This window comes from Lactuca saligna, chromosome 4 (assembly GCF_052625555.1).
Source record: "Lactuca saligna cultivar CGN05327 chromosome 4, ASM5262555v1, whole genome shotgun sequence".
NCBI classification, from domain to species: Eukaryota; Viridiplantae; Streptophyta; class Magnoliopsida; order Asterales; family Asteraceae; genus Lactuca; species Lactuca saligna.
In genome coordinates this window covers 297,850,570-297,864,536 of record NC_136420.1, presented here as the reverse complement: position 1 = coordinate 297,864,536, position 13,967 = coordinate 297,850,570, and the positions used below count along the sequence as shown (strand labels likewise).

At 34.4% G+C, this 13,967-nt stretch overlaps 1 protein-coding gene across 1 annotated transcript; it reads left to right on the top strand.

Moving 5' to 3' along the window:
- The first annotated feature begins 12,313 nt into the window (after positions 1 to 12,313).
- LOC145040800 (protein FAR1-RELATED SEQUENCE 5-like) lies at positions 12,314 to 13,674 on the top strand. The gene is made up of 4 exons (XM_078988694.1): positions 12,314 to 12,518; positions 12,628 to 13,117; positions 13,241 to 13,499; positions 13,606 to 13,674. The coding sequence occupies exons 1-4, from the start codon at positions 12,314 to 12,316 to the stop codon at positions 13,672 to 13,674; spliced, it is 1,023 nt and encodes a 340-aa protein (XP_078844820.1).
- Positions 13,675 to 13,967: the final 293 nt, after the last annotated feature.

The window sequence follows — 13,967 nt, the reverse complement described above, 5'->3', positions numbered from 1 at the left end:
ATATTATTTCTTTAACTAATTAATTGTTTCTATTATAATTTTTCATTTATGAAATGTTTATATATTAATATCTAGTGATAATATGTATTTTTTATTTTTTAGTAATATGGTGTGTTTAAAAAATGACTAACTAAATGAAAAGGTTGTATGGAACATTTTAGATAGATGTGAATGAATATGTTAAATTCATTAAAAAAAACTATTAAAAGAAGTTAACCATTAGATATGATACAAAATTAATAGAACAATTAGGTAACAATAATGTTAAATAATAATATAGATTTCACATTAAATATGCTCTAAGAATTGAGTTTTGTACCAAGGGGTGGTAGTTTTAGGATATATTTACCAATTAATTGTACTATGAATTTTAATTACATATGGTAATTGTATATAAAACTTCAATTTTATTCTAACTTTATAAATATATATATTTTTTTATTTTATTCGAACTACACAACAACATGCATTATTGTTAATCCCTTTCTAACTCCAAAACCTCAGGACACCCTCATCAGTCATCTCCCTTTTAAGAACATTCAATTTTAGAGAAAATGTTGTCCCGGTAGCGGTGAAGACTCCAAGATGCTAGCTAGTGTTGTTTGCTAAAGAGTAGTGATATATTTGAATCAAAATAATCATTAGTGTCTTTGATTTAATATCATATTCACAATCTTTTGCATGTGAATGATAAAATGAACAGTAAAATGTGATCTATAGAATCAGAATCAACTTTCATGGACTCAAATATTAAGGTGTTGTTTGATTTTCTGAAGCAAAAATTCATAAAGTCTGCGGACCACCTCTGCAACCATCTGCGGTAGAAGAGGTGGACCAAACGGATGCAAACTGTAATACGAATTAATGATATTTCAATAAAAAATAATGATATTTCAACAAAAAAAAATAAATATATTTTAGTAAAAAATAATGATATTTCAACAAAAAACTATCATTATTCAATATTAAAAAATGAAAAAAAAAAATTCAACTAAAAAAAAAAAAAAAAAAAAGTGAAATAAAATTTAAGCAACATATAATCAAAATTTCAGCAAGAAAAAAAGAAAAAAAAAAGAGGTTGGAAGAGGCTGTACAAGTGTTACGCCAAACAGAGCACGCACAGAAGTTTTTGACTCCGACGACTTCTAAAAAACAAACAGATGCGAGATGAAAAGTGTTGTACGTGTGCTGCGACGTGCATCAATAAGAGGTCTGAAGATGTTTTTTCCAAAAAACAAACGGCACCTAAGATTAACTAAGATTTATGATGTTTAGTAGATCACAAAGCTCTATTGATTGTTTAAAACCATGAAAAAAAATATCATTCAGACTAATTTTTAAAGACAAAGATGACTAAATTAGATTCTAGCTGATATTAACAGCTATTTCCAATGAAACAAAACACGAAATATCTTAATGGCCTTAGTAGAACTACAAAAAGATCATGTTTCTAGATGATATTTCATGCTACAAGTTCTCGTTGAAGTTCCCATGAGATACCATCTACAAGGAAATTCTAGATTCTCTCATAGAGCTCTAAAGGGATTTAAATGTACTAAATCTTCACGATTAGTACCAAGAAACATGATGTAGGAGTGGTCGATACACACCAGGCTTCCACAATTCCACTAAAGTTGTATCACTAAATGAATATTATATGGGAAGTAATATCGTTAGCGCCATTAGCAAGAATAAAAACGATTTTTGATAAATTGGTGATTGGAGGTAATGGATTATCAGACACGTGAACATAGTCAATTTTAAGAATTCAGATACACTCAAATGTCCAGGAAGAGCTAGAAAAAAAAACTTTTATTGTTATTATAACTTATATATATATATATATATATATATATATATATATATATATATATATATATATATATATATATATATATATATATACACAGAGAGAGAGAAGGGGAGGGAGAGAAAAGTTCAATAGAGAACCAATATGGATGAAGAAACAGAGGAACGAGGAACCTATCATAATGATCTATTTTCTTTTAATCTTGGTCATTAACCCTTAATTCATCAAAATAAACACGGGGAGGCGTTTTGGTAATTTTAAGATCTCATTTAATATGCCTAACGTCTGTCTCCGTTATCTTCTGTTTCACCGTCTATCATATTCATCACTGATAACGATTCCGATCAAATAGTCCTCTCGCTTGTTCTTCCAAATTTAAACCTTTTGCATTGAAAGTTCTCCAAATTTCTACTTATTTTATGTCACAACTAGCAACTTAGGGATTGAGATGGTGATTCGTGTACAAAAATTGTTGGATTAGTGTCTATGCCCGTAACTATATTTGGTAAGTACTTGATCCGGTTGTGCATGGTCCTTTTGGATTGCATTCACCAAAGCAACATGATAGGATGGTTTATTAAGAAAGAGGTTGTTATGATTTATTAATATGTTATATAAATAATATATTAATGGAAAAAATCATATAATTAAATTAATATTAGACAAGAATTAATTAAGAAATTAATTTTGTATCTAAAAGACATTAATTTAATATTAGGGACTTAAACTGTCAAATGTGTGATAGTTGAGTATTGGGCCGAGGAGCCTCTTGGAGTAGGCATGGTTGAAATTAGGATGTGTCCATCCCTAATTTTGGCCCCAAGTCCCTATTCCAGAAGCTTCCTTGGATAGCTTAATGCCTAAGGTGTCCATTAGGGTTTTTGACTGAAACCCCTAACAGCTCCAGTATAAATAGGACCCCTAGGCTATAGAAATCGGCTACCCTATTCCTAAGAGTGATAGAGCCGAATTCAAGAAGCCTCCAACCTCCCTCCAAGATCATTCTTTTTCTATTGGTGTTTGTAAGGCATTAGAGGAGTGACACTTATGACTTTAAGCTTTAAAGACAAGAAGATTCAAGAAAGTAAAAAGAGGTAATGATCTAGATCTGATGTGTATCTTTAATTTCAAATTCTTCTCATTAGATCTAGGGTTTGAAAGTCTTGGATGAATACATGTATAATTAGAGAAACCTAGATCCAAGCATTAGGGTTTGCATGGGCACATAGGATGTTCTTTTGGCTCAAACCCATCAGTGGTATCAGAGCTTTGATTGGTTTCAATTGTATTTGATGCTCATATGTTCGTTCATTGCTTGATATGAAAATTGTTTTCTAAACAATACCCAACTCACGACTTGACTCACTGAGTTCACGGCATGAGTCTAGTCTGTTTGACATAATTGACGAGTGCAATAGGCTACTCGACGTGACTGTGGACCAGATGGCTCAAAACTCGATTTTTTGACTTATTTTGTGTTTGGATAATTAACACAATTGTTTTTGAATAATAAAATCCGATTTTTATGTATACTTTATGATTATGCTTACCAAATTAAAAGATAATTATCATTTATTTGAATAATAAATTGATTATATGATAATATTTGATTATTTAATTTATTTGGTAAATTATCTTGTAAATAATCTTGATTAGGTCAAATTTAGATAATCATTAAAATTAATTGTTTAATTTAAAATTATTTGTTATTTGATCATTTGTGTTTTGAAAAGTTCAAAACTTGTCCTCAAGTTTTGAAATTTAAATTTTATGATTAAAAAATGTTTAATTTGAACTATTTAAATTTCAAACCATAGAACTTTAAAAGTTTAAAATTCAACCTTATACTTTATAATATTATATATATATATATATATATATATATATATATATATATATATATATATATAACCTAAAATGACAGTCTTACCGTTAGTAGGCCTCATTCACGAAATCAATCTCTAAGGGGGGGGGGGGGGGGTTATAAGGCTATGGCCTATAAAATGGCCATTTAATGAGTGTCCACTCTCACCCACCACTTCCTTGGTTTGTGGAGGGTCGTTAGCTGAACGGGTAGGATAGAGCAACCCCTTCTCATTAATAAGTATAATGAATTATAAAATTAACTAAATGGTTTTTTACAAAATTCCCAATCTTAGTGACTTTAGGAAAAGTGAATTGATGCAATTCTATGAGATTACATTTTGTATCCTTGCTAAGACGTTAGTGGAGCGTGTGTGGTTAACCAACACGCTAATTGGGTTCTAAGCAAAAGTAGCAAAGGGTAACTCTTTGTTTGTCATGGTTCGATGAGGCGCGTGTGGTTAACCGACACATCGAATAGGTGACTGTAACAATGAGGGCACCATGTACATTTGCATGGTTATTTACACGCACTTTGTGATCCTCAACATCACAGTCACAAACTTGAGGGGCATATCGGGATTTAAACATGCCATTGAAAAGTTCAATGAATCTCAAAAAGATCTAGGAGTTTTCAATACATTTAAAACTTAATCTTCTTTTCATTTTTCATGGTGGAGAATTAGTGAATCGTCATTCACTTACCTTTAAATTATTTGCATGTTACATTACGGCACCCCTCTTCTAATATGTAAATAATATTGTTGGATCCTAGCCCTAATTTCTCATTTGGGTGTTTAATTAGGGATTCGTTTCTAATCAAACTTTGTTTTTTTCCTTTTCAGATGTCGAACAAGAACAACAACAACGCTTCCGGCTTGAGCTCCTCCGGTTCATTCTCACTCATGAACTTGTGTGGGAGGGTGATATTTGAAGGAAACAATTTCAATGATTGGAAACGTAATATAAGAATGGTCACCTATTACGAGGACAAAGAGTATGTCCTTGATAAGGAGATGAAGGAGATCGACATGAACACTGCCACTCCTGAAGAGATTGCTGCCTTTGAGGCCCACGAGCGTGATGCCATGAAAGTCCATTGCATCATGCTAGCGACCATGAATTTCGAACTCCAAAAGTCCTATGAGGACATGTATTGCTATAAGATGCATCAAGACTTGCTGGACCGGTACCACAAAAGTGCGAGGCAAGAAAGGTATGGGATCATCACTTCGATGATCACTACCCGAATGGGTAGTGGAGAGTCCTTTACCGCCCATCTGCAAAAGATGCAGAGATATGTTGATTGTCTGCTAAAGTTGAATGTTAACTTTCATGAAGAGCTGGCGATTGACATCATCCTTCACTCCTTGCCTCCTTGATACAACCAATTCCGCATGACCTACCACATTAATAAGGAAGAGGTCACATTGAGCAAGCTTCAAGGCTTGCTAAGGACTGATGAGAGCAATCTCAAGGATAAGTCTGTTGCATCAACTCCCGCTCGAACTGCTGCCTTGTTTTGGCTATTGGGCAAGGGAAGCATAAGAAGAGAAGGCTCCCTCAAAGAGCCACCACAATGGAAAATCCCCAGATGGTACCTCTTTTAGTGGAACCAAAGTTGGTTATGCTAAACCCAACTCTAACCCAAAGGAGGCAGAGTGCCACTACTGCCACAAAATAGGGCATTGGAAGAGAAGCTGACCATAATATCTGCAGGCAATCAAGGATGCAAAGATCAAGCCATCCTATGCAGGTATTTACACCATTAAATCTAATGATTTATCACATTACACTTCTCGGGTACTTGTTACAGGATGTTGTTTTCACATTTGTTCTGATTTGCTAGGCCTAAGAAGAGATAGGGATGTGGAGCATGGTACGATAAATTTGATAATGGGGAACAGAAGATTGTCGCCTGTTACCAAGATTAGACTTTACTCTTTAATGCTCAGTAGTGGATTAGGATTAGATTTAAACAACTGTTGCTATTTGCTAGATATGGCAAGAAACGTCATTTCATTTCATGGTTTATATAGTCAAGGTTTTAGATATTCATTTAATAATGAAAAGGGTTCTATTAATGCTTATCTCAATGGTCTCTTTTATTTTGAAGCATTGCCTTGTAATGGAATATATGAAACTGTGATGGTTGTAGATAACTTAGGAAATGATGTGTTGTTTATTGATTCATCCAATAGTTTGGATAAAGCATGCTTGTGGCATTGTCATCTTGGACATGTCAACAAGAAACGCATAGCCCAACTCCAAAAGGATGGAGTGTTGGAGTCATTCGACCTTAGGGATGTTGACGTGTGCAAGTCTTGTTTACTTGGAAAGATGACCAAGTCCCCCTTCACTGGCACTTGTGAGAGGGGTGAGGGTCTATTGGATCTCATACACACCGACGTGTGTGGGCCCTTTAGATCCACCACAAAGGATGCGAGCCGCTTCTACGTTACTTTTAGCGATGATTATAATAGATATGGGTATATCTACTTAATCAAGCACAAGTCAAAAACCTTTGAAAAGTTCAAAGAATTTAAACATGAAGTGGAGAATCAGGTGGGCAGGAAAATCAAGATGCTTCAATCCAATCGAGGATGAGAGTACCTAAGTCTTGAATTCCACGACTATCTCAAGGAATGCATAATCATTTCGCAATTGACGCCACCTAGGACACCGCAGCTGAATGATGTGGCTGAGAGGCGTAATCGAACCTTTTTGGACATGGTTCGTTCCATGATGAGTCATGCTTCACTACCTATCTCATTCCGGGAGTATACCTTAGAGACTGCTGCCCATATTTTGAACTTAGTCCCTATGAAGAAGGTTGCCAAAACACCTTACGAGATGTGGGCAGGGAAAGATCCCTCGTTTCCACATATCAAGGTTTGGGGTTGCGAGGATTTCATAAGACGAGAGACTTATGACAAGATCGAACCTCGTAGTGAGTGGTGTATTTTCATCGGCTACCCGCAGAAGTCCTTTGGATATCTCTTCTATAAACCGAGTAACAATGTTGTCATCGTTTCAAGGAGAGGGGTTTTTCCAGAGAAAGAACTCATAAGCCAAGAGGAAAATGGTAGGAGAATCAATTTTGAAGAGATTCAAGAGGTGAGCGATGAAGGAACCTCTAACACTAGCGCTCATGCCGAGGAGGAAACTCTGGTTGAACTGATTGACGAGTCCTTACCTCTTAAATGTTCCGATAGAGTTACGGTTCAACCTTAGTTTTATGGTTTTCATATTACTAAAGAAGGAGATACGTTCATTAGTGATAGTACACTAGTGAATTTTGGATGAACCTAACAGCTATAAAGAAGCCATGGCAGGCCCGAAGTCGGCGTAGTGGAAAGAGGCGATGGACAACGAGATTCGGTCTAAGTATGACAACCAAGTTTGGAATTTGGTTGACCATGTGCCCGGAAGAAAGACGTTCGGGTGCAAGTGGATATTCAAGAAGAAGACTGACATGGATGGGAATGTGCACACATATAAGGCGCGATTGGTCACGAAGGGTTTCACTCAAACTCCCGGAGTTATCTGTAATGAAACCTTCTCACTGGTGCCAAGATAAAGTGTATTAGGGTGATGCTAGACATTGCTTCATTTCATGATTATGAAATATGGCAGATGGATGTCAAAACCGCTTTCCTTAATGGGAAGTTAACTGAGGAAGTTTACATGGCATAACCAGAGGGTTTTGTCAATGCGAAGCATCCCAATAGAATGTGCAAGCTTGAGAAGTCCATTTATGGACTTAAGCAAGTGTCTTGTAGATGGAATACTTACTTGGACAAGGTACTAAAACGTTTTATAAGTATGGAGAATTCAAAGAAGGGGGAGTTACCGATCCAAAGTAATGCCAAGTTGAGTAAGACTCAAAGTCTGAGTACTGAAGTCGAGATAGCAGAGATGAGTTGAGTACCTTACGCTTCTGCAGCTGGCTCGATCATGTATGCTATGACTTGTACTCGCCATGATGTGGCCTTCACTTTGAGCATGGTCAGCAGATATCAAGGGAACCTTGGCAAGGTGCATTGTACCACAGTCGAGAACATTCTTAAATACCTTTGGAGGACCAAGGAATGGTTTCTGGTCCTCGGTGGGAGTGAAGACTAAAAGGTGTAAGGGTACAGTGACGCCTGTTTTCAGACCGACAGGGACAATTACCCTTCACAGTCGGGCTGGGTCTTTACCCTTAATGGAGGAGTAGTGACTTGGAAAAGTTCCAAGAAAGAGACCGTAGCTGATTTAACATGTGAATCAGAGTACCTTGCAATGAGCGAAGTGTCAAAGGTGGCAATATGGTTGAAGAACTTCATTGGAGACCTTGGAGTTGTGCTAGCCATAAAGGAGCCCATGGAAAATTTCTATGATAATGAAGGAGCAGTTTCCTTGACCATGGAACCGAGGGATCACGACAAATCTCGACATATCGACATAAAATATCACTTTTTTCTTCATCGGTGGAAGAAGGACTCCTTGTAGTAATGAGGGTATTGTCAGAGGATAACCTAGCAAATCCGCTTACAAAGGGACTGAGTAGGTTTAAGCACTTGCAGCATGCTAGGAGCATCGAGATGAAGGACAATATTAGTTTGGATTAGATAGTTCAGAAACGTGTAATAGATATATTGTAATCAACATTTGATGATTAAATAAAAGAGTATTATTTATTGTTAATGTTACTATCTTATGTTAATTGTTTACCTAGTGTTTCACTTTGCACGTTTTGACTTCCTGAATAATGAGATTATTCGAACCGTCCATAGTCGTTCATATGTTCGAAGTAGGTATGAATGAAGACTGTCATGAATTTGTGTGTAGATTGTCTAAAATGTAGACATAGCAAAAGTTTGCTATAACGTTCATGAGTGCTTATGAGTTTTATTTGAGCATTGGAATAAACCCACGCTTGCTGGAGTCACTTCATGGAATTTATCTCGAGTGATCGCAAGATGATAATATCATATGGTCTTAAACTTAGATATATGGTTTATTGTTTGATAATTGGTTATGCATTGATAATGCATAAACGCATCAGTAACTTGATGTTATAAAACGTATTGTTGTGTATGATTTGATTACTGAATAGTAAATGCATATAAGTCGAAGTTTATCTATTCCTTTTATCCTAAGAGGGTAAAAGCGATATCAGGGCCCCTAGATGATTTGGTTTGACTTATGTGTCGAGCCCCGATTAGGACTGAATTGATGTGTTCAATTAAGTTCTATGTCAAATGAGTCAGAGATCGAGAAACAAACTGCTGGACAATAAGTATGACTAGGTTCCATGTAATTATCTGCACGATATCTAAGAATGGAGGACTATAGGATCCCTTATCTAAAGGACAGGCTACTGATAAGATCAGAGTTGGACATCGTCTTTGAGAGCTACGATTGCTAATTGGATTGTGCTTTCATTTGTAGTTACTAGACTTATCCAAATGGGAGACTGTTGGATTAGTAACTAAGCTCGTAACTATATTTGGTAAGTACTTGACCCGGTTGTGCATGGTCGTTTTGGGTTGCCTTTACTGAAGCAACATGATAGGATGATTTATTAAGAAAGAGTTTGTTATGATTTATTAATATGTTATATGGGTAATATATTAATGGAAAAATCATATAATTAAATAAATATTGGACAATAAATAATTAAGAAATTAATTATGTGGCTAAAAGACATTAATTTAATACCAGGGACTTAAACTCTCAAATGTGTGATAGTTGAGTATTGGGCTGAGGAGCCTCTTGGACTAGGCATGGACGAAATTAGGATGTGTCCATCCCTAATTTCGGCCCTATGGCCCTATTCCAAAAGTTTCCTTGGATAGCTTAAGTCCTAAGTTGTCCATTAGGGTTTTTTATTGAAACCCTAGCAGCTCCAATATAAATTGGAACCCTAGGCTATAAAAATTGGCTAACCTATTCCTAAGAGTGATAGAGCATTAGGGTATGCGTGAGCACATAGGATGTTCTTTTGGCTTAAACCCATCAAAAACTTCCTCTATGTTACCTTGCAACATCAAATTAGTGAAAATAAAACTACAATGCTATTTGAATACTTATGAGGGTACATTTAGAATCTAGCTAAAATAGCCTCATGCAAGCCCATAACTTGATCCAATAGCTAAGCTCAATCAATATTGGGCATTAGCCCAAGAATTCTCGGCCCAACACCCTATTGGACTGAAAACTCTTCTTTGGGCCTTATTAGGCTGAAAACTCTTCTTTGGGCCTTATTGGGCCGAAAACTCTTCTTTGGGCCTTATTTGGCCGAAAACCCTTTTATTTGACCCAATTAAACCCACAAAGCCCATACATACTCCAAAACAAAAATCCTTCTACCTTTGGAATTTAATGGACCAAAAACCTCTTAATGTGCCAAGCTAAAACCCGAAAGCCCATTAATGTAGCCCACTATGGCCGAATACCATACAGGGTTCGGTTTTGGGCAAGTAAACCAAAAAAAAAGGAAAATGAAATTGCAAATTGAGGTGACACTTCACAATTCCCCCACAAATCTCAAGGCCCTTATCCATCATGTATTTATTCCATGGTACTAATGACCACCAAATAATAAGGAAGTCAACCACCCCCCCTCGTATACTTGCGGCCGAATCCTCTCCCTCACCCACACAAACGTTAATTTCACTCAAGTTTACTCTCAAATTCTCTCGCACTTCCTCTCCAAATTTTCGTATGTTACTTCCAAAGGAAGATACATCTTCATGGTGGTCCATAGAATTTGGTAAGAGTTCTTGTAAACTCCAAGTATTCTTACATCTCTTCAAGCTAAAACTCATGTTTACACACCATTTTCGTGTGAAGCTTCTTAGAACATCACCTATTTCGAGTGACCGTCAAGTTACACAAGGCTACGTTCAACAACTTCTTTCTTCTTATCCCTGCAACTCACGAAATCCACAAGGTGAGCTTCATACCCCCATCTTTTCGTGTTTTTCATACTTTTCGGGGGGGGGGGGGGGGGGGGGGGGGGAATACAAGTCAAGTCTCGTTTACCCTTTGGATACTTGCATGGATCATAGTTATGGGTTTAAAATGGAACATGTTCTTGAATAAAAAGGTTCCTAAAATGTGTTCAAATCATAAAGTAAATGTTGACAACATCTTTGTGTTATAAAAGTTTTTTGGTCATGATTGTACACTCAAAAATGCTGAAAATATGGGTGTTATGCCCAAACATGTTAAACTCTTGGACATATGCATTTTTTTAACACTTATATTTTCCAAAAATGCTTGAATATAATAAATCTCAAGGTTATTAAATGTGTTTTGTAAAAATTGTGACATATTAGAGTCAAAACAAAATAGAATATTTTATGTTACGAAACTTACAAACCAGTTATGATGTGTCAAGCAAACCATAAAGCTTGATATTTTGCTAAAAATAAGTTTATTAGTGAAATAGTCGTAACCAGGTGTCACTCTTTTGATGGCTTAAAACCTAAGATATTATTCTATTTTCACTTCATATGTTACAATTATACATCTTCATTAATGATTGTTTATAATAAGCATTATAAATAAGTTGACAAATATGGTATACAAAACAGAATTTATGACAGAAAAACACGCGTGTCATAATTTGCCTATCATAAAGCTTTTACAACATGAGTAGTGAGCTGTATGTCATAAAAGCTGTAAAAAGTGTGTCATAAAACTCAGTCATAAATTTACACTAGTTGAGGATTTTCAAAATGACTTGTATTCTCAGGGAACCAGTAAGCAGGTACCTAAGAACCGGATTTGCTGCATTTTGGAATTTCATACTTTATGTCAGTTTTGTGTAATTGATGAACTAATACAATATGTAAACAATGTATGTTGGTATTTCTTAATGTATGCTGTTTAGTTGCTAGGTTTCATTCATGTTCAATTATTGTGATGCTATACAATGTCTTCATTCGCCCCCAGACGTTTCCGTCATCCTGGTTCAGGGGTGTGACATAATAATCAGGTAATTTTAACATCTATTCATATTTCATTTATGATTATTAGGTCAATTATAGATTTTCAGATTTTTTTCTTCATTTTATCTTCCAATGAATCATTGTTTATCACAATCTGTTATTTTTATTGTTATTATACTTATCTGATTGTCAAATTCTCATGATTTTACTGTTTAAATCTTCAAATATTTATGGTTTTGTTGTTAATTTGTTTATTTTATGTTGTATGTTGAATATTCATTTGATGTTATTGTTTTATCTTTGGTCGTTCTTGTAATCATTAATCTGTAACATTTTTAGTGTATAATGCATCTTCGACATTTAGATAGTATTTTATCTCCAAACTTTTAGTGATTTTGAGAATCTCATCTTATCTTGTGTATATATTTTAAATTTTTGTGATTATCATTTTTATTTGTTTCATTTTTTATATAATGATTAATTTCTAATCTCTATATAAACTCCAGGTTTTCGATTCATTATGAGTTCTTGTTCAGATTTTTGTTCAACTATTAATGAAGAATTTAGTAAGTTTTTTTTTCTTAGTATAATTTACATTTCATATTTAATGTAACAAATTATATATATATATATATATATATATATATATATATATATATATTTGCTTTTTGTAGTTCATGATCAATCATCTTCAAGTATGAATATTTATCATTTAAGTAGCAGTAATTCTCATTATAGGTTTTATTTTGAGCTCAACAATACTGAGTCTTTTAAGCTTGTTGGTTATGGTAAGTTGATTGATAAGAAGCCTTTCATTGGATTGTTGTTTGATTCGTTGGACATTAGTCTTGACTTCTACAAGAATTATGGTCAAGAATCTGGTTTTGATGTGAATCTTTCAAGTCAAAAAAAGATATAATTGTGGCACGGTTCGTCTTAGATATTCTACATGCAGTACATTTGGTTTCAAAGAGTCGTTCAAGAATGAAAATATTAATGAGAACTTTTCAGATGTTAAAAAAAAAAAGAGAACTTCTTCTAAGAAGAAAGGATGTCCGGCTGTTTCAAAGTTCAAGAATCTCCGATGTTATTTAATGTTCTATATAATTGTGTTTGTTGAAGATGACAACCATGAACTTGTTTCTCAAGATCAGTTTCACTTATTAAGCATTAATAGGAAAATCGATTTTATTGATGAATCCTTTATACATAAGGTTGGTACTTGCAACATTGGTGCTACAAAAGCTTATAACATGGAGAGTAGTATGAAGGGTGGCTTTGATTCTAGGGGAAGGACTGCAATCGACTTTAAAAACTTTCATAGAGATTTAAATTCTAAAGTTGGTGTCAAATCTTCCCAATTAGTTGTGGATATAATGAAAAAAGGAAAATTATATTTTTGTAATTTTTCATCTGAGGTCCAAACATATGTTGAGGATCATCTTACTAACTTTTTTGGGTTGATGATACTTCGAAATCCAACTATAAGGAATTTGGAGATGTATTATCTTTTGATTCTACTTATCAAATAAACAAGTAAGTCCTAATAATTATTATCGTTAACATTGTTCATTTATTATATTTTTAAATCTATAATTTTCATGTTATTTTGTAAAAACAACAGGTATTCTGTGGTATTTGTTCTTTTTACTGGAGTTGACCACAACAAGCGTTGTGTTAATTTTTCTTCTGGTTTACTAGCTCGTGAGACAGCATATGCATATTTGTGGTTGCTTGAAGAGTTTCGTAAAGCATTTGTCAAGCCACCCATGATGATTGTAACAGATTCAGATTCATCAATGAAGAAAGTTGTTAATTTTGTTTTTCCTGAATCCAAGATTAGACTATGCATGTGGCACATCTCTCAAAAACTTGAGGATATGGTATATTCTTGTTCATTCCTCACATTTTGAAGTTATTTGAAGTTGTATATCTATGTTTATGTGTTTCTTTGTTTGTTGATTACTATATATGTTTATAACCATTTAGATCATAAAGCACACCATGAGTTCACAATGTGAATTTGCATATGATGAAAGAAACAAATCTAAATCATAAATCACACTGTGAATTCACAATGTGAATCAATGTTATGTTACTATGAACTACATCAATTTGAATGTTCTAAGCAGTTGTTTTATCTTTCATATCTTCACTTTTTTCATTTATAGTTGAAGGTTGAACGTCTTTCACATTTCTTGTCAATTTCATTATTTTCTTATAATCATTTTTTTTAGATTCAAATAATAGTTTTAATTTATTTCAACTTATGTAATGATGCTTATGTGTTTCTTATTTTTTTCTATATTCTCATCGATGTTTATAACCATCAAGACTTTCAAAAGGCGGTA

Bases quoted from the DNA above. Each gene is read 5' to 3' on its own strand.
- LOC145040800 (XM_078988694.1), top strand. From the start codon at position 12,314: ATGAATATTTATCATTTAAGTAGCAGTAATTCTCATTATAGGTTTTAT. The intron at 13,118-13,240 runs GTATTATCTTTT...TAAAAACAACAG, and splicing joins ACTATAAGGAATTTGGAGAT to GTATTCTGTGGTATTTGTTC. The intron at 13,500-13,605 runs GTATATTCTTGT...ATAACCATTTAG, and splicing joins CTCAAAAACTTGAGGATATG to ATCATAAAGCACACCATGAG.